At 34.8% G+C, this 22,450-nt stretch overlaps 1 protein-coding gene across 3 annotated transcripts in view; it reads right to left on the bottom strand.

Moving 5' to 3' along the window:
- Positions 1–8,741: 8,741 nt before the first annotated feature.
- CHL1 (cell adhesion molecule L1 like) overlaps positions 8,742–22,450 on the bottom strand; it is a 213,410-nt gene continuing 199,701 nt past the window's right edge. For 2 of the 3 annotated variants that reach the window (XM_026446858.1, XM_026446855.2), the window contains 4 exons: positions 19,865–20,026; positions 19,108–19,239; positions 16,510–16,582; positions 8,742–12,685 (listed from right to left, as the gene is read on the bottom strand). In XM_026446858.1, the coding sequence (XP_026302643.1) occupies positions 12,469–12,685; positions 16,510–16,582; positions 19,108–19,239; positions 19,865–20,026 (584 nt within the window). In that variant the 3' untranslated portion in view covers positions 8,742–12,468. The remainder of the gene's footprint in view (positions 12,686–16,509; positions 16,583–19,107; positions 19,240–19,864; positions 20,027–22,450) is intronic. The other variant, XM_023198275.1, reaches the window with a different exon arrangement.

Here is a 22,450-nt window from a genome sequence, read left to right on the forward strand (position 1 = left end):
GAGGAGGAGGAGGAGAAAGAGGGAGGAGGAGGAGAAAGAGGGAGGAGGAGGAGGAAAGACCTGTTTTCCTTTATGTTTTTATTTTGATAGTCATATAACTATCTTGCTTGTTTTCACACATAGTGATTGTCATGGTTAACTTTATATGTCAACTTGACTGGGCCAGAGGATACCCAAATGTTTGGTCAAACGATATTTCTGAGTGTGTCTGTGAGGTGTTTCTGAATGAGATTAACATGTGAATCCATAGACGGGGTAGAGCAGATTCCCTCCCTTGTGTGGATGGGCCTCATGCAATCCATTAAAGATCTGAATAGAATTAAAGGCTGAGTAACAAAGAATTCCCTTTCTCTGACTGCCTATCTTCCAGCTAAGACATTGGTCTTTTCCAGCTTTCAGACTCAAACACAGACTGGAATATATGCCATTGGCTCCCCTGATTCTCAGGGCTTTGGACTCAAAGTTGAACTACACCATTGTGTTTCCAGGGTCTCCAGCTTGCTGACTGCAGATCTTGGACTTCTCAGTCTCCATAATTGTGGCAGTCAATCCTTTGTAGTAAATCGATAGATAGATAGATAGATAGATAGATAGATAGATAGATAGATATAATGTATGCATATTTATGTGTAAGCTATTGTTTCAGTTTCTCTGTAGAACCCAGATTAATACAATAATAATTAGGTACTACATGTATTCACATTTGTTCTACAGTGTTCAACAACCTTTTATTAAGAGTATATTTCTGTTCTTGTTATTTTAGTTATGATCTTCTCATTCATTCTTCTCCACAAACCTAAAAGTTAGATATTGTTACAGATAATAAAACTGAATTTTAGGAGGTATACCAGGTTATTTACCCAGACTTTGATATCTGAAATACCAATGGCAAAACATCTATCTAAAACATCAGAGGCTACCTTTTGGCTTTCATTGATGTAAATAAGTAATATGGCCTTGGGTAAGTCCCTTTCTCTGGATTCATTTGATAAAATAACAGTACCAAACTTGATATCCTCTTATTCTACCAAGGAATTCTAATCCTTAATGACAAATGTAAGAGTACAAACATCAAAACACATTATAGGGGTTTCATAGTTTATAAAGCATATGGATATATAGAAATAGAGATAAATATAGATAGGAAACTGAATTTGAAGTTAGAATGTATAGAACTAGGGCTAGTTTATGTAGTATGTGCTATAATGAGCACAGTACGTTTGGGAAACTTACTTGTTTTAGATCTCAGTTTCCTCTTGCATTAAACGGAGAATTGACTAGACCATTTGTTTCGGAGGGTGATGAATAAACTGGGCTTCAGAGAGTTCCTAAAACCCCTGTGTTAACTGCCAAATTGTGCGTGTTGGCACCTTCAAGTATGATGGAGGGTGTTATAGATTTCTCACAGATAATATACACATGCACAAAAATACAAGGTTTATACATCAGTGTATTGACTCCTGGACTAGGTGAACTCCATGGGTCTTTTTGTTCTGATATTCTATTATTATAAAATGCTATCTTCATCAGGGGCTTTATTCGAAAATAGTCATGTAAAACACTTGAACAATATGGATTATTTTCCCTAAAATGTAATGTAAATTATAGGAAAATAGGAAATAGAGTATTCTTAATTATTTTCCTAGAGTATATTTTGAAACTTCTTAAATATTTTAATACATATGGTCAAATTGCTCTCCTTAATTATTTTACCAATTTGTATTACCAGCAGGAGTTATAAACAAACAGGTTAGTATCTCCCATGTCAACCTCAGACATTAGCATCATTTTTCATTTTTGCCAATTCTGTTGAGACTCACAGTGTTAGTGTTCTCTTTAGATTTTAATTTTACTGTTATACTATTGTCACTGGAATTACATGTCTTAGATTTGAAACTGTCACAGCTACAGTCTAGGTTGTGAATTTTTGTAACATCATGACAAAACCTGAGACTGAAGAATATCACCCTTAGATAAGTTATATTTTCAGAAAGAAGTACTAACATTAGTAATTTGTGTCTATTAAACTGCATTCTCATGTAACCCTAACATAGTTCTGTATTGGTACATCCTGTGCTGTAATTTGGGTGTCCATTTTACCATGTACACTAGGTGTCCCCATTAACTCAAAAATTTCCTAAAGTTTTGTAAAACAGAAAAGTGTGCAGGATCCTGGGAACTAAGATAATTTAGAAAAAGTTTATAGTAATCTGCCCTAGGTAAGCACTTCAAAACTGCTAGGGAGATAAAGAAAAGGCCGCTAGAAGTAGAGTGGGAACTGAGTCATTAAAGGATTTTAGAAAGTCCTGTGTTGCTTATCCCATTGCAAAGGGACTACCTGCCCAGACTTGGAAAGAATCATGAGCAAATGTGAGACTGTTCTGCCACAGAGACAAAAACAGATCCCAAAGAAGTTTTCCAACCATTTTATGGCTTCTCGAGTCTTTTAAAATTAGTTGTTTTGTTGGCTCAATTTATTAAAAAATTGAATACAATAGAACACTAAGCAAATTTTCCTAGACCAGTGTTACTTGGGATAAAAAATAAAATTGCTCTGCCAGATATTAAAATCCATGGGATGTTACAAACCCAGGAAATGCAAATACACTGTGCATGTGCTGTAACTCCCTATCCCCATGTCCAGGACAATCGTCACTGTGTTGTGGATTTTAGTTCACAAATCTTGAAGGAAGTATGCCATAACTTTTTCATTCTGAAAGTTAATTTGCTACTTCTTTAAAAAGAGTATGCAAATAATTAATGGAGCATTCTTATATTTTGGAGTTATTGTCATTCTTTCTGAATTTTCCTTTGTTTAACTGATTATGTTCAAATCCATGCACTGTAGTAGGCCAATGTTTCTCAAGGTGTGATTCCTAGATCGACAGCAATTTTTTTAACTTGCAAAGTCTTGGGCCCCACCTCAAATCTACAAAACTAACAGCTCTGAGGCTGGGGCCCACCAATCTGCCTTAACAAGCCATTCAGGTGGTGTGGGTGCCCACTGGACTTTGAGGATATTAATATGGGTGGTAGCCAATTACATAGAATTATTTAATTTTTATGTATTAAAGTTAAAGTTCAACTTAATTTTGAAATTAAGGCTTTATTTACAATATACGTCAACTCAGATTTCATCTGGTGCCCTTTCTTGGCAAGATACAGAGCTTATTTCAGATAGATCCTTATCCTTTACTGTAGGATTATCAGCATGACCATAACTACACTTTCTCAGTTGACAACTTTATAAAAATGTTTAATTAACATGCCATAATGTGTGATTAGCATTTTGCATGTGACAGATACTGCTCTAAAGCATTTACATATTTGAACTCATTTTTATAATCATGACTTCACAGGTTTTAGTACTACTATTGTGTTTATGCATGTATATCAGACAATATTTTAGCACAGTAAATGAGGTATTCATATGCATTAAAGAAAAAGGTAAGAAATATCGATTCGTTTAGAAATAGGTAATATAAATAATTCAGACATTATTTCCATCTCTTTCTACCAGGATTTAAAATGTTAAACTAGAAAACTGTTTTTTAAGTCCTAAGCATTATAACAAGATTATTTTATCATACTTTGTTAACATTTGAAAAACATTGACCCCTTCTAAATTAGAAAAAAAAAAAAAACCTATATAATTTACAAAACTTACATCAAAGAAAGTCAATAATGATTATAATAAGGCCACAATTTAGAAGTGAAAGAAGAAGTGCAAACTAAGTAATACATACATAATACATGCTAAAGCTTGAAAACTGCCTTCGAGGAGAAAATACCCTGACTGTAGGATGCTTTCTGTATGGCACAGTTTATATTACTTTGAAACACTTCCATCTAGTGGTTGAGACTTTTAACTGCATCTTTAATTAAAACATTATGCTTTTTATTATTACTATTATTATAAATTAATAAAATAATTAATCAAAAAAGCACGTGTTGGCAATTTTAAATTTTATTCTAAAACATAGTTGATTCTCATACTCTATGTAGAAATTTACATTTTTTATAATATGACCATTTTTCCTATGAAATTATAGTCATAGATTATAAACATTTTAATTCATTATAATTATTCAAATGCATACTGTACTGCAGTCAACTTCATTGTAAGATACTGACATTTAGCAAAGAAAAATTTTTGTACTGATTCTTATAACTGGAATTACTGATTTACATGTCATGTAATTGTTTTATAAAACATTAATAATGACTTCCTTTCCCTAAAAGGACAACAGAAAGGGCTTGGCATCAGCTATAAAAGAAAAGCCTATTTTTTTTTTTTTTTTTTTGTCAGTTTGATCAGTCCTGCTGTGAGCAGCTTTATGTGTTTATGCACTATATAAGAGTTTTTGGTGGAGGCAACTGTATATTCTAAATATATGAATATTTTTAAAACCTGGAGCCAAAATGTTTTGATAAGAAGGTTAACTTGTTTTTTTCTTATTATGATTTCTTGTATTTTTTCATTTAGTGCTTTAATTCATTCATTTACCTAACAAATTTAGCATCTGTTATATTCTGGAGCCAATTCTAGGTATGAAAGCAGTGAACAAGACAAAGTTATTCTCATAGAGCTTAAAGTGTAATGACAACAGGGAAGAAAAAAACTAAAAATGTAAATTCATGTAGTAATGATTGCTATGAAGAAATTAAAAGGAATAACATCATAGAGCCTGGCTATTTTAGAGTTGGTAATTAGAAACGTCTTCTCTGAAGTAGTGACCTTTAAACACAGATTTAAATGATAATAAGCAAGTTCATACAAAATTTGGGAAAATATTCCATGCAGAAAGAACAGCAATTGCAAATGTCGTGGGCAAGAAAAAGTTTTGGTGGGCTCCAGAAATATACGGAAGGGCCGTGTGGCACAAGCTTTGCTTTGGTAGAATTTATGAACCAAGGTCATAAGGCAGGCAGAGCTAGCTAGTACACAGCCATGTGGTTAGACATTTGGGATTATGGCTAAATTTACTGAGAAATCACTAATATAATCTAACATATTTATAAATTTCCCTGATATTGTTTCATAGGTTGGAGAAAGGGACAAGAATGAAGGAAGGCCAGTGGCATGAAAAAGATTCCTTTGGCTTATCTTAGGATGGTAGCAATGACTATGGAGAAAAATGAATAGATTTAAACTATATTTTGGAGTTAGCACTGTAGGAGACAATGGGTTTGTTGTAGGACAATGAAGGAAAGAGTGAATTAAAGAATGATCCTAAAGCTTTTGTCTTGAGTTACTGGGTGGATGGTAGAGTCATTTATTAAGAAGAAAAACACAAGGGGTAAGAACAGTTTGTGGGGTACAAATAGAGACTTCTTTCATGCAGCTGGACTGACATTTTCTCAAATGCATTAATTATTTGGAATATCCCTCCTTGTGACATTTATTCTTTTATTTAGTAAATATTTAATAAATGCCCAGCAGATACAAGACATCCTGCTAGGCAGATGGTATTTCCAGTGAAAATGAAGGTGCATCTCCTGCCCTCATAAAACTTTTAGGTTAATAGGATAAATAGAGACGGTAATCGATAGCCATGTAATAAAAGTAAAACTTCAACAGTGGTTCATGCTAGAAATCAAAGGTACATAACACCATGACATATTAAAATAAGATGATTTCACCTAGTTATGGAAGTTTTCCCTGGAGAAATGATATTGAACTTGAAAGCAGATCAGTGGTTTTGTGAAGGAGAGGTAACAAATTTAAAGGTTTCTCAGGACAGGAAGCAATTAGAAAATACCCGGAACTGATAAAAGACACACCTTAGCCTGGACTCCTTAACAGCAGAGCCTGCAGGAATCAGTACATGGGCTACTCATTGATTAGGGATTGCAATCCTAGGTACCAGGCATGAGGCAAAAGGGAGCATGAGACAAGGAATCAGGGAGAACCAATAGAAGATATATTATGGAGTTGGCTACTGTTGAATGCAAACGATTGCTGTGTCCCATGGGACCATTTGCTATAAGAGAGGAGGGAGGGGACACAGGACAAGAGAGAAGACATGCATTTATCCACTAGTTCCATTCTCCCATTGGATAAATGTTTGGCCCACAAGGTGTTAACCCTTCCATGCTTCCAGATTGAGCATGAATAGGCACCAGGCAGTCTCACAGGATCTCATACCATAGTGCAAAGGTGCATCATGAACACTGCAGCTAGTTGCAAGCTGACTTGCAGTTAGTCAGCTTTGGTCCATTCAGAACTGTTCATTCCAGCAGTGGCTGATATAAGATAGATGAGCCTTACAGAATCTGAAGCATGCAGAAGGCTTGTTTGATACAATCATCAGGACTGGAATGGAGAAAGGAAAAAAAAGCAGCAGAAAATAAGGGACTTGGAAGGTAAGTAGGGATCTGACCATGCAGGACATTGGAAGCCAATTATAGATTTTTGTTTTTATCTTAGAAGAAATGGAAAGCTATTTGTGGTTTTTGTTCAAAGTAAGGAAGCAGCATGAACAGAATTGCACTTCATAAATCACCCTGCCTGCATGGTGGAGAAGAGATATGAGTGCCGCCAGTTGACACAGAAAGATCACTCAGCATAAAAGCGGTCCAGTACAGACAAGTGGGCAGATCCAGGAGACACATAGGAGAAAATATCAACAGAATTTTGTGATGGATTGAGCACAGAGGTTGAAAGAGAAAGCTCAAGTATGAAGGACAATGTCTAGGTTTTTGTCTTGAGTGGTTGGATGGATTACTGCTGTCATTCACTGAACAACACAGTGGGGGAAAAACAGGTTTGGAAAGTGGAAATTATGCATTTGCTTTTGAAACATTGAGTTTGAAATAGCCTACAGACATCAGAGGGATGTCAAGTAAAATGTCACATATAAAAGCCTCAGATCTGAGGAGAGAACTGGGCTAAAAATGACTTGAAGTCATCTGTCTGCCCATGGCAATCAAAGTCTTAAATGGACCAGATACCTTAGGAACCAGATACCTTAGGAAAGCAGTAGAGTGGGAAAGAGGCCTGAGGTTGAGTCTGCAAAAAACTCCAGTGTCCAACAAGTTTTCATGCCATATTCTCCTAAGGATTTTCACTGCAGCAAATGTATCCATTTACTTATGTTTGCCAACATTCCCAAAATAATTTTGTCAAACATAATGTTTTCCACAGAATCAGTGATTCAAGAGAACTATTTTGGGAACAATCTATATAGATGATCACTTTGGAAAATATTTCATGATTCAGTGTGTTATAAGTAGACCAATCAATGAAACATTTTTTCCACCTGTTAAAAGAATTTGCGCATTTCAGTTGCAGTGCAATATATTATTTCTTTCAGGTAATGTGGGAATTTCCATATTTTATCCTTTCTTTACTCATGTATATATATGCTATTGCATCACACTGTAAGTGATGTGAGGATGATAAAAACCCTCATTGTATTAACACATGCTAAAATCCTAAAACAAGGCCCTTGAAACGTTATCATGCGTATGTTTATCTGACTTAACATCTGATTTATCTTGGTGATAAGGGTTCTCCATAAGTGGGATGCCAAGAGTCCAGAGACATATGGCTTAAAAATTCTAAGTTGTATTTTACAGGGAAACAAATGAGAATAGCAAAAGAAGAGAGATATCCTACCACAGATTCTGGTGTTTGATGAGGAAATACAAATATCAACTTAAAAATGTTTAGTGCAGTTGTTTTTGAAGCCACTTCTAATAAAAAGCTTCTGTTCGTTTTCAGTTTGCCAAAAGAGTGAGTGGAATATAATGAAATGTGTGACATTCATTTAAAAATAACTGGCTTATTTGAATTACTTCTTTTTAGGTTGTACTCATTCAACTGTTTATACAGTAAAGCATTGATTGTTTTCCTCTATCATATGTCTTGATCACATATCTTAAAGCCAAGGTGTTTGTAAGCATGATCAGTAAGTCAGCATTAAGTTGAAACTCACCTTTCTTTAGTATTTCTAAGAAAAGGTGGAGGAGCGAGGGCATGAAAAAATGTACTATTAATGGTATAATGAATTAGGGTTTTGGAGTCAAACATCCCTGGGTTTAATTTTTAGTTCTAGCCCATGCTGGTCACACTCATTAAGTTAGTTAACCTCCCAGTCCCCTAATTTAACAAACCAGAGAATATAGTTCGAGGATTAAATGTGGTATTCTATGTAAAGTGCCTGGTATAGGTAATTTTTTTTTTTTTAATTTTTTTTGTAGAGACGAGGTCTCACTATGTTGCACAGGCTGGTCTTGAACTCTTGGCATTAAGTGATCCACCAAACTCATCCTCTCAAAGAGCGACGATTTCAGTAAGTCTCCATGTCTGGTCAATAAAACAGTTTTAAAAACAACAATTTTAGATAGATTGTCCACTGAGCCAAACTGGGTAATCCAATTCTAAGAGACCATGTCAAAATTATCTAATAGCCACACTGAAAATATAGCATACTGGGCATTTTCTTGGAAGGTGACATTTCTACATTTTTATTAAGAATAACCAGATAAATATACATTCATCTTAAATTTATATTTATCATAAGTATAAATTTTATTGGAATATTCTGTTTGGTAGATGTTGATGATATTGTATATTTATAAAGTAATTGAAATCAAAATATTTTATTTATATCTTATTTATACTTTATTAAATTATATTTCATTTATAGATATTCCAGGATCAGAGGCAACCGAAGTAGTTAAGATTAATATGTAAATTCTGATTCTTCTTAACTGTGTAGAACAGAATACAAACATTTTTGGATTACATGAAGTTGAACTTTTATTTGGAAAGTTGAATTTCATGTATAATGAAAATATTTTCAAACCATACATAGTCATAAGCATAATACGAACACCACCTACAATACAAACACATTTTAATAAAGTTCTACTATGAATATTAATCCAAGCCAAAAGAAAAAGGTAATCAGGTGAACCCGTTCTACATACCTTTCATCTCTTTTGATGATATAATCGAACAATTTAAGGTACAAAACAAAGAAAGCTTTGGCTCGACCCTACTTATTTCACTATAGGAACACTAGGATATGTATATACTAACACAGATAACAAACCCAATCCCATTATAATCAATTTAACATTGTTACAAGAATCATATCTTAATGGTATGTAAACATATTTAGGATTTCAATTGGCAATTATGTTTTAAATGCTTCGAAAAGCACACCAACATTTCTCATTATTTTCCTCTCTTTAGCTTATCTCTTCCATGAGTATAAAATAGGAAAAAATATTATTTGAGACTTCCAGCGTAATTCCATTGTGCTCTACATTTTTACAAACGTGGGTGCACCTAAAATATCAATGCCTTTATACCAATAGAATAAAACCACCAAATTCGCATTTTTCTTATAAATACGCATGCAAAATTGTGGAAAACATTTTGTATTGCAAAGACCCTGCTTAATTTTCTTCTGATTAATAATTTTCAATGGCATGTACAAATCATACTGCTCACAGAACAGTAGATTTATTTTCTGTAGATTTGTTTTTCTATAAAAATATATTTATGTGTTCACAGGAAAAAAGTTGAGTTGGTATGTGGGGGGTGACTTTTAGATACATAATTAGTTAAAGGTTTGCTTATGAAGTTAAAAGGCATCTTAGCTTTTACCATTTTCAAACTTTTCTTCATAAAAAAGAACACCCTGTGACAAAGATAAGGTAACTGAGATTATTTATTAGCACTTTAGAGTTGAGAGTTTGAAATAAAAAGGTTAAGCAACCTGCCTAATGTTTATGTACAAAATGAGTGCTGGAACCAGGAAGAGAATTTGGATTTTCCCAACCCTTGGTCAGTTCTCTAGGAACTCATGCCTACCAACCATTCTTGAGACTATATACAATCAGTTACATTAAATAATATTGGAAGTAGACTAGAGAAAGTTAGTGTAAAGCCAGTAAAGAACAAAGTTCTAAATATTGGCTGTTGCCTTATTACTAGTGGGCGTTTTGCAAACAAGCCTCACCAAGTTGTAATTACCATTGCACATCATGGACTCTGTTACTCATTTTCTGAGGGAAAAATCATGAAATCCATTTTAACCTACTTGGATTTATTTTATTTGAAAGTTATTCTGATTCATAAAATATATGAATCATATAATTTCACAATTAAAATCAGGGTCAATCATAGACCTATTTCTTTTGTGCTGAAGATTCCCAGTAGTAGCCCAATAGTATTGAGGAAAGGTAATAATGATAGGAAAACATAGTCATCATACAATCTCATTTTTCATATCCATAAGTTTTAGCCACTCAGTCGATCTGAGTAGGAACAATCTTTGATTTTCAGGCAGCTAAAGGGGAACACGAAGTCTAGGAAGAGCTAATATTTCAGTATTTGTTTTATCTTCTGACTTAAAGGGTATTAAATTCCTAAATATTTTTGACATTATTTCTAACCTGCATGACTCTCTTTAAAAACCACATTTTGACTGACGACAAAGAAGAGGAGATTGAATAGTATGAGAACTAAACTTAAACGTCATAACCTTGCCCTCCTCAGTAGCTGAGCACGACAATTTTCTCCCAGATAAATCAAAACATGATGGCTGTTCCTCCAGAAAATTGGTAACTTAGAAATCAGATGAGGATGGAGCTCGAGTTGCACTGATGGATGTGTGCATCCTCACATTTACACGGGGTAGGGACCACGATGCCTTCCCCCTTTGAAATGCTTACTCCCAGGACTTTGGTCAAATCCTGAGCCCATAAACTGTAGTTTTAAATAAGACATTCTTTTCCTGTCTATGCCTTCTGGAGGACACGTGAGGTTCAGGTTCAAAAGGACAAGTAGATATTCCATGTGCATTCCTGCGCTGACTATTGTAAATACCCCAAATGTTGGTATCCATGAAATATAAGGGGTTACATAAGTCCAACTTGAGGATGTAACTGTATACCAATAATCACAACTCAAAAACTAAAGTAAAATAAATCAATTTCATTAAAGAGTAGTTAAGTATTTCAGGATAAGATTAAAAAATATTTCCGTAAAATGTCAAGTCTAGTGCTGAACTTGACTGACATGTATGCATCATCCTCCATATTGTTTTTAAAACATATCTTCATGGACAATTTTAAAAGGACTGGAGCACAAATGCCAGAAAATAAATTCCCTGAATTTGTACTGACTTTGACAGAAGGAGAATATAGGGGAAACAGATTCTCACCACAAAGATGTTTAAAATACCATACACGCAAACATATGTGTAGTAATTTCTATGTAAATAGTTTTTCTTTTGAGGAACTGGGGTAGATGTACATTCAACAGTAAAAACCTATTTTGAAAAATATGAAAACATTTCCCTCAATATGTATATGATATTTTATTTTGAAACTGTTGAAAGAAAACCACATAAGAACAAAATCCAAATGCTTTATACAAAGTCTTCAGCTTTGGAACCTCATGTTACTAGTTGTAGCTCTGGAATGATGAAAAACAGTATCTTACTAATATATTCTAACTGTACAAACATGCCTGTTAATGTTCCTTTTCTCCCTTCAAAATAAAACACATCTATATTTTAAATTGTGTAAATATTAACATAATATGTACAATGTATTCATGAAATATATGCAAGCATACCATTACATAAACAAGAAAAAAGGTAAAAGCAGTCGATTTAGAAATGAAGATATTAAGTAGATGTAGCTATTAGAATCCAGAACAATGGGCACTTTCTGCCTGTTCTTGTATGAAACAGCCTTCTGACCACTGCTTCCATGCAGTTGAATTTAGTCCAAGAAAAAACAAAAAAACAAAAAAACACAGACACAAAAAGTGATGCTCGTGGATGTCATAACTGACAGAAATTTTAAAAATGTTGAAACTGAAAAACTTATACTTCTGTTTAAATATGATCATCTCTGGGCAAATAGGAGCTCAATAAATACTAGTTGATTGTTCACCTTAGACTTTTGCTACTACAATTTAAATAATAAATTTAGACTGTATATATTCAATGAAATGTTTTAATAAGACATTCATATTCCTTTTTACATTTTAAATAACCAGTTTGCTTATGGTCTTTTAACCTGTAGTGAAGCAAAGTCACCAAGCCAGTTCTCAGAGACTGTATACCAATGTGCATACGGAGAAAACCCCACAAGGTAGCAACATCTATGCAAGCATACTGAATAGTAAAATCAGGCAAATATGGACTATACTGAATGAAGACTTTGGATTTATTTGAGGTGTATCTAAATACAGGATTCGTTTTGTGTTTTGCATTTCGAGCACCTGAAAACAACAAAAGCAAAACATAGGCCTGAAGTGCTTGGCATTTTATATTTTGAAGGCAGTGCTACTTTTTTCAACATAATTGCAGGATGTTGACTTCTGGATGAAATCTTCGGTCAACATGTTTCTATTCCTATATGAAAGTTCTTGCTCCCTTGAACAGATAAATATGGAAGGTTGGGGTGAACCAGTAGCGTTGGTTACACATGTTGTGTTTATGCCCGAAGTGGAAAAGTTGCTGTAGAACTTCCATTGCTTTCAACAGATCCCTTCTCCTTAGATCCTGCATAGGCACCAATAAATGATCCATCTTCATTGAATAGAGCATGATCTCCCTCTCCGTATTCGACTAAGCTGTCAGCACTTTCAGTAGGCTGCATATCCCTATTAAGGGACCGAAGGCTTCCTTTGAGAGGTTTTTCATCACTGTCACTGGAAAACAAACAAACAAAAAATAGTTCAACAAAATCTAATATTCATATTCATGTAAAGAAACACATTAATAAGTGCTAAAAGGTTTTGTAATGTTCAGGACATTCATAATAGCATTGAAGACAGATACTAAAGCCCACATGATACTACTACACATGTTTACCAAGTTTGCAAAGACTGTAAACACATGTTTACAAAGTCATAAGCAATTTCCACCAAACAATCTTTCATTATTCACAACACTTCTGCTTCTCTTTAAAATTGACAGCGCAGCTTCTGTAGGACATGTGGGATTCAACCTGTTGATGTCCATAGTGGCTGCTATGGTCTAAATATCTGTGTCCTCCCAAGCTTCCTATGTTAAAACCTGATAACCAATGTGAGAGTGTTAGAGGTGGAGTCTTTTGGAAGTGATTAGGCCAAAAGGGTGGAGTCCTAGTGAATGATATTAGTGCCCTTAGAGAAGAGGCCCCAGAGAGCTGCCCTACCCCTTCCACGATGTGAGGACACAAAGAGAAGGCACCATCTGTCACCCAGAAAGTGAGCCTTCGCCAGACACTGAAAATGCTGGCACTTTGCTCTTAGGCTTCCCTGAATCCAGAACTGTGAGAAATAAGTTTCTGTTCTTTTTTAAGCCACTCAGTTTATGGTATTTTGTTATAGTGGCCCCTAATGGACTCAGACAGAGAACAAATGCAATTTCCTTTGCTTTCATGACCTTTTGGAGCTCCTGGCCTCCAAGTCTTGATCTTCTGTTTTTACTACTGATCCTTTTGATTCTCTTATATCCTTCCAAAGAGTTCTCTTTTAAAAATCAATCATATTCTGTTTTTGAAACCAAATAACTTTCTTTAATATAGTTAACAGTTCAAGCTTGTTATATTTTAAGATAGAAAGAAATGGCTGATATTTTAAGAACATAAATAAGTATACTATATTTATGGTAGGTGTTTTATTCATGAACAGAAGTGAATCCATTAGTAAAATGCTTATCAAATGGTATGATCTTCAAATTTTGGATCAAGATTTTTTAAAATACCAATTAGTATTACATTACGAAGCTATACACCATATAAAATGATTTTATCAAATTTTATCAATGAAGCATTTGGAAAAAATATAATTTAGATGTATTTATCATTTTATAATTTGTGGTATTAGTCAGTGCTATTCAATAAGTATGTCAGGTTTCTAGGAATAAAACAGGATGACACTTCTCTGCCTACTCTATGTTATATGCCACCATGGAATTTTCTTCGGTTTAAAAAAAAAGTGAGCAAAGGTGACATGTGTCTCTTCCAAGTGGAAGATTAAAAGCCAGTGCTCAGTTTGTTACATTCTGTTTTCCCTGCTGTGGTGACCCTGGATTCTCATCCACCAGCCAGTGCTCCTAAGTGACTAAGATGAAAAGGGCAATCTCTGTGGGATACATAACTTGAGAAAGAAAATGCTTTTGGAGTTGTTTTGACAGCAGCATAACACATGCTCCCCTGACTGATATGATAATTGGCTCTCGAATTAGGATATTGCAGTTACAAAAGCAAATCAAGAAAAAAAATGAGGCATTGGCTGAGGAATCAGGAAACAAAGAGCAAAGAAAAATAACAAAAAGGATGATTATCGGAAGCTAGAAGCATGAGGACTTACGTTATGCAGGGCACCTCTTATAAAAGTGCCTCCTGGGATAATGTGGAAAGTAGACAATTATCCTGATAAATGTGTAGTTTGAGGGAAAGAGGTTGGAAAACACATCAACTACTATAAAGGGATGTCATAGGAAATAATGCACAGGAAGATGTTAGCTATCTTTATAAAGAAGCAGCAGGGTATGGGGAAATGGGTTTTCAGACAAGGCATTGCAAGGCATTGTTTTTGTTTTCTTGCCTGTAAAACTGAGCTTATACTGTCTTTCAAAAGTAGTTTTTTGTTTGTTTGTTTGTGTTTTTGTTTTTTTATTGAGATGGAGTCTCACTATGTTGCCCAGGCTGGAATACAGTGGCACAGTCTCGGCTCACTGCAACCTCCACCTCCTGAGTTCAAGCAATTCTCCTGCCTCAACTTCTGAAAAGTTGTTGCAGGTCCTCAATGATCACTGCCTCATGGAATCTGTACCTTGTATAATCTTCTTCCTTTGAGTTGTGGGCTAAACTTATTGATTTGCTCCTATAGAATACAACAGAAGTGATGGGAAGTCACTTCCAATATCAGGTTACAAAAGGACTGTGGCTTCCAACTTGGGTGCTCTGTCTTGCTCCCTGGCTCACACATTCTGAAGGAAGCCAGCTGCCATGTTGTGAATGGCCCCATGGAGATATCCATGTGATATGGAGTTAGGAATGACTTCTGGCCTGTGAAGAGCTGATGCCCTTAGTTCAACAGTCTGTATGGAACTATATCCTGCCAAAAGCACTCTGAGTGGCCTAGGAATGGCTTGTGCTCTGGCTGAAACTTTAGATGAAACCATAGCCCTGGTCAAAACCTTCCTGCAACCTCATGAGAGGTCCTGAGCCCAAAGCACCCATCTAAGCCATGTCTGGATTCCTGAATTATGAGGACATAGAAATAATAAATGTTTATTGTTTTAAGCTGTTAAGTATTGGTGGTTATTGTTATGAGGCAACTGCTAACTAATACAACAGTAAGGAGCACAATTTGCAAAGTTCTAAAATTCTTTCTTTTTCTCTCTTTCTTTCTTTCTCTTTACTGTTCTTTATTCTGGAAAGAACTTAAAGTCATTTATTAAGAAACATAAAAATGTAAAAAGAGTATTGACTAAGTAGAATACAAAAAAATAAGTATAGCACAAAGTGGAGGTACAGGTAAGCTCAAATGTCTAACAATGAGCTAATGAAAATGCTCCACATCCCTGGCTAGAGTGATGAATCCAGAGATGAGAGAAAGAGGATCAACCAGATTTCTTCTTTGATATAAACTCTGGTTTCCCATGTGCTAAGATCGATATAAACCTGGAACTTACAATATGTCTGTTGGCTGAAATATACAGGGGACCTGAAAAAAAAAAGATGCCATTCCAACCAAAAAGAGCTAAGAAGTTAAGAGAGTAGTAGAAAGGGTGAGATGGAGAGAGATAACAGGAGAAAGAGACAATTTAACACATCCCCAAAAGATTCCTACCTAGCTCAGAGCAGACTTCTTGCCATTCCTCCCTTGCCCAACACGCCCTCACTCATTTTGTCATCCTCTGTCCGGTGGTTAACAGTAACACAATCCTTTTTATCCTTTAAGGCTTAACTTATCTCTTAGGGATGGTCCTTTCTCCAAAATCCTACCTGGGCAGAAATAGTTGCTCTCTTTTGTGCTCTTTTATTCTATTTAATTCATTACAGTCATTTGCATATATAAGACACTTTTCTCTGCTGATTAGGTTCATCTAGAGGACAGGGTTTGTAACTTACTTACCTTGGCAGGTGCAACACTGTAGGTATACAGATATATGTGTGTGGATGCAAACTGTATCCAACCTGAGTTCAAAATGGCCATGCTAAAGATGTTTTAGCTACCCCAAATAGATATTCAACCTAAATAAGAATAGTGTCTTTGTGTTAGGCACACAGCTTCAAGAAAAGTATCCTAACCGATACTTCTGCCTGGACTGTAATTCTTTATACACCCTCACCACACAGACAGAAATTTGGTTGCTAGCACTTACATGGGCCCTATTTGTACAAAGTGTTCTTTATAGGGTCATTACATTACAGTTCTGTAAACTTTTTGTTAAGAATAAACACCTTTTTTTATCATTTGAGCTTTCAACATGATGAATATGTGTTTCGATACATTTTAAAACAGAACCTCAAGTTTACCTGTATTCACCAAAGGTTTCATCTTTTACTGACTGAATTTCTGGGTCTGGATGCAAATCTTCCTTTTCTTTAACTAAAAAAGAGAAAAAAGGTGGGGAAACTAACACAGTGACTGTTTAAAATACACTTTTACCAGTGCTGTGGAATAGTGAATAGTCAATAAGAACAGCATTGCTCAAATGTTTTGATACCAGTGAGCCAATATTTTTTTCTGGCTATACCTGTAGTCCATCTGTTACTTCTTTGTTTAAACAAAAAATAGAGGGGATTTTGGGAAGTTCTACTTTTTTGTCATTACACCTGCAGCAGGCTGCATATTTTCACGTGACTACTCAATATTATGTGAACAAGAAGGCTTATTGGAAGAGCCCAACTTAATTTGATTTCTCAGTGAAGACCAAATTACTAAATATTTATTTTACTATCTGGACTTTTTGAAGACGTCATAGGCACCTATTAGATCTGTGTCATTAAATTAAATTGAATTTAAAAAGTCAATCAAGGCTGGATGTGGTGGCTCATGCCTGTAATCCCAGCACTTTGGGAGGCCAAGGTGGGCAGAACACTTAGGAGTTTGAAACCAGCCTGGACAACAAAGCAAGACCCTGTCTCTGTTAAAAACATGGAAATTAGCCAGGTGTGGTAGCGTGCACCTGTGGTCCCAGCTACATGATGGGCTGAGGTGGTAGGATCACTTGAACCTGGGAGGCAGAGGTTGCAGAGAGCTGAGATAGTGCCACTGCACTCCAGCCTGGTCGACGGAACAAGATCATGTCTCAAAAACAAAAACAAAAAAAACAAAAAAAAGGTCAATCATTTGGTTGTTATGCATCACTCTTACTCAGAATTGTTGCAACAATCGGAATATTCGGGTCTCCACTGACATTTTCCCTTTTTTGTTTTGTTTTGTTTTGTTTCGAGACAAAGTCTCACTCGGTCACCCAGGCTGGAGTGCAGTGGCATGATCTCTGCTCACTGCAACCTCTGCCTCCCAGGTTCAAGGGATTCTCATGCCTCAGCCTCCCGAGTAGCTAGGATTACAGGCAGCCACCACCACGCCCGGCTAATTTTTGTATTAGTAGAATATAAGACCAAAAGCTCTTATTCCCTTTGCAAAAAAAAAAAACCTCAAATACAAATTGTTCTTTATGGAACTTTTTACGACTACATGCAGAGACCTAGTAGATTCTCTTAGCTGCTCTGCAATATGAAATGCTGACTTTTTTTTTTTTTTTTTTTTCTTTTCAGGGCATGATTTAAAGAAACATCTTTAGAATCTGGTTAGCACACAATTCACAAATGATTATTTGTTGGGGATAAGGAGAAGCTATAACACTTTAACATTTCCCATTATTTACTCAGAACAATTATTAGTCATTGTGAACCTAATTCATAATCATTCAGTCTTCAGAGAAAAAAGTGAAATGCATAACTCCATAAATTATGCATGTCATTTTACAAACCCTAGAAATTATGCTCTCAATATTTCTTTGTAGATGATGGGTTCCCACTAAATATTTGCTAGATAAATCTTAAGCCAATAATGAACTTCTCATAAATCTGAACATCATGAAATAAATAGGCGTGTAATCTAAATCTTTGTCGCTATATAAAAGCATCACGAATACTAAGCAATACTAGTAATAACCATCATCTTCATACAATATGTATATCTGAAAAAGACAAAACAATTCGGAAGTTGAATGAAATTAAAGGCAAACATCATATTACCAACTATGATGGTTTTCATGGATACCTTATGTATCATTAATTCATGAGGCAGTGTGTCTAATACATGCCATGGTAATAAGAAACACATTCCTAATAATGATTAACACCAACAAAGTTGGCCAGTGGAGCCAGTAATATTAAAATGCATTAGTGCAAAAAACATGAGGCATGTATGTCATGTATAGAGAGGCGTGCTATGGATGGGTCACTTAAAACACTAAAGCATATATGTGACTTAGTAATATGTCTCTCAATGGTTCGGATCTTTCACAGATAGACAATAGAAGTTTGGAAGTCTTATCAACCTTGTTAGAGCTTTTTTTTTTCTTTTTTTGAGATGGAGGTTTTGCTCTTATCTCCCAGGCTGAAGTAGTACAGTGGTGCGATCTCGGCTCACTGCCACTTCCACCTCCCGGGTTCAAGTGATTCTCCTACCTCAGCCTCCCGAGTAGCTGGGATTACAGGCAGCCTCCACCATGCCCGGCTCATTTTTGTATTTTTAGTAAGAGACGGGGTTTCATCATGTTGACCAGGATAGTCTGGATCTCCTGACCTCGTGATCCATCCGCCTCGGCCTCCCAAAGTGCTAGGATTACAGGCATGAGCCACCACACCTGGCAGTTAGAGCCCATTTTAAGTGCTAGAAACTAGAACCAAGTAACTATCTGGAAATAATACTCTAGACCATACATATTTTTTTTTTGGTTAATTTAGCAATATGTTTTTCCTCTCAGTGCATTGTACATCTAATTTGCTAAAATAAATTTGACTTGAATGTGTATTTTAAAATAAAAGGATGTCTCTGAAGAACGCTTCCCAGAAAATGCTATTTAATAAGTTGAAAATCACATTAAAAAACAAATTTACCTGAGTACTTTCCACCTCTGTTTCTCTTCACAAAGCAAACAGTTAACAATACTAGTGTGAGAAGAGCAATTGCACACATCAGTCCAATAAACCAGCCTTGAGTGGAGATGTCATCATATAAACCAGCATATTCTGTTGTAGAAAGAGAAGTCACAACATTGTACACTAGAAACAGTCTTGTATTCTGTAACATTGGGGAAAATTAGACATCATTTTTAAGCATACCAAATAGTATCAATTTTTTTAATGACCCCAGAAGGAATCCAATGTGAAGGACACGTTAATGGGAGAATACTGATAAATCTTTCCCTCTTTATTTAAAAAGGGACTTCTTTGAGTTGTATTTGATTCTGAAGATGAAAAACCAAAGAAGGATAGTGAAGGCAGAAGTTAAACTCAGAAGCAGCAAGGAGCAAGCAAAAAGCGCAAGCTGCCTTGGTTAGAAGCAGATGACCATGGAGCCTGGTGGTTTTGTTTTGTTTTGCTTTTTCTTTTTAGTTTGTGTTATTAACATGTGTTAATTAGCAGGAGATATTTTTAGGCAACAACTCTAGTAAAAACAAAATAAAGGATAAGTTGGACTACTGTGAAACATTTTTCATTTTGATAATTTAAAAATATGTCAAAAATTGAAATTATTATTTTCATAACTAATATACTCAGTGTTTTTATGTTTGATATAGGACATATGCAACACTAAATATTCTACAGGACACAGATTGACTAAGACTTCCCCAAATATAATCTCATTTCTCACCTCTCCCTCTTGTCTCAATTACATCTTGAAAAATGCTATCGTTATCACCCCAATTCTTAGTCATTAGGCGAACTATATGTTCAGCTCCCGGCTCAAATACCTCTATTGGGTGAGTCTTTTGAGTAAGATTTACTCCTTCTGATATCTTCCCGATACCTTTACCTAAGAAATGTACACAGTTAAATCATGTGAATTGTAGTCATGGAAAAACAGGACATAAAAAGTAAAAAAAAATATATTGTTATTCGAAGTGAATAAGAAAGTCACTTATACCATATTGTCTCAGTTTTTGAATTACCAGGAGATCAAGAAAATCAACATTTCAACTTCCTTTTTAATATAATGAAACTGAGTAAATGAAATGAACTCAATACATGGCCGTTTAAGATGAAATGGTACTGTAAATCTGCCTGGTCACATGAATGGTTCAAAACCGTAGACTTAAAAAAATTACACAATATGATTTTGTGCAATTTGGATTTTCATAAACCTAATGGGAAACTGAATATGGCCTTTTGACTTACAATTGACAGCATATAACCTTATAATCATAACTAACTATATATTGCTTTTTTTTTCTTTTGCCTTGGTCTTCTCCACAAATACTGATGTAATAGCATTACAATATGATCATATATTAAATATTTGAAATTTATAGAAGCCCAAAGTGTGTGAAGTGCAGGCTTGTAGGTACATACCAATGGAATGATTTTACTGACATTTTGAAAGTGGTGTCAGAAGTTAATACTTTTCAAAAAATATTAATATGTCAATATGTTAATAGTAGAATCTCATAGTAGAAGATAAAATGAATCAAGTTTAACAAATATATGCTAACTTCTTATCTTACCACCAAATATCTTAAATATTTTTGCATACGATCCATAGTTTTGCTGGGAAACAACTCAATATAATAAATATAATCCAGAAAATGTTAGCAGTGTTATAAAATATGTTTCTTACTGAGACTACAACGGGTTATGAAATTCTATTTAAAGTGGGTATATGTTACAGATCAATATTTCATTATGCATTTTCATTATAGCAAAAAATTAATTATATAGTTACTAAATAACAAAAAGGTTTTATTAAAAATTATGCCATGAGAGAAATAAGGCCAATTATATGAGCAAAGCCTTCAAGATTAAGCATCATTGAAACAGAGTGCAATTAATTTTGACCTTGAAAAACAGAGATATTAGTAAAACATTAAGTCATGCAAGCTTTTGAAAAACAGAGTAAAGCAAGTGATTTATTCAAACCACTAATGACACAAAAATAATATTTCTGATTAGCTCCATTTTTTCCGCTCTTAGATTATGGAATATGATTTATTTGAAAATCAGAGTGACAACCTGAAAACAATCTGAGAAAAATGCTTGTCAATCAAATCCTATTTTTTGAACAAGTGCCAAATGACCTTGAAATGAGCTACATAGGCAGAGCAAGAAGAAAGATGCATAGTAGTAGGTTCCAGTTTGCACAAGTGATCATTTTTAGAGTGCTGAGTGATAACAAGATGTGTCTTCTCAGTGGAAATATACATCTTTTTCAAAGATTATGTTGAACTCTTGTAGAAAAAGAGATTGTAATTTTTTCCCCTGTACATATAGCAAGACATGCCTATAGAAGAGAAATCAGTGTCAACTGGGTAAGGGGGCAGTTAGCTGGAATACTGAAAATGCAGATTCCTGAAAAAGAGCACAAACACGCTAGTAAGAAACATTTTTAGATTCCTGACACATAAGAAGTGAAGAAATGTTCTTTTAAGATACGCAGCAAATTAGTTACATTTTTAGTTTGAAGAAAAGATGCCACATCAGTTGTAAAATCACATGAACAGCATTTTCATCCTCCAAAAACAATTTCTCAAGCATGAATGCAACCAAGCCCAAATTTTCCAACATATGTACTAGAATGTGTAATACTTGTAAGGCAATTCTGTGAATATTTTTTCTTATATGCTTCAAATTGGCAAGAATGGGATCAGCATTTCACAAGCACATTATGGTTTTGGTGATATCAAAATAGCAACCAACTCCATGCCTTAAATTCTGTTTTTAAAAATATGGAAGTTGCATGTTTGGACTACTACCATTCTGACTTCTCTTCTTTGTATTGGACACCTGATGTCAGTTTCAATGCTTCAGAAATAAGAACCTTTTATTTACTGCGAAGTTTTCAATCCCCATCTTTAAATCTAACTTTTATGAGCAGGTAAAGTCAGTGAAATGAGTTCTTCATTTCACTTGGTGTTCAATTCATCCTTGGGAATATTTTGTGAGTTTTAGGGAAGTAATTATTTGAATTATACACTTTTCCCACATAAAGGGGTTTTAAATGTTTAAGGAATCTGAGAAAAACATAAGCTTGTTATTAGTCAGATATAGCAGGCACAATAAGATGTAAAAACAAACCAGTAATAAAGGTCAGAGCATAACCATTCACACACAAACACGGTGATTTACAGTCATTCACAAGTTTGAATATATTTTAATATACATCTTCAATAAATAATAGGCAACTGAATTTTCTTTACTATTTTTCCCCTTCGTGATGTTTCTTCATTGATTCTACCATTTTTCT

This window comes from Piliocolobus tephrosceles, chromosome 2 (assembly GCF_002776525.5).
Source record: "Piliocolobus tephrosceles isolate RC106 chromosome 2, ASM277652v3, whole genome shotgun sequence".
NCBI classification, from domain to species: Eukaryota; Metazoa; Chordata; class Mammalia; order Primates; family Cercopithecidae; genus Piliocolobus; species Piliocolobus tephrosceles.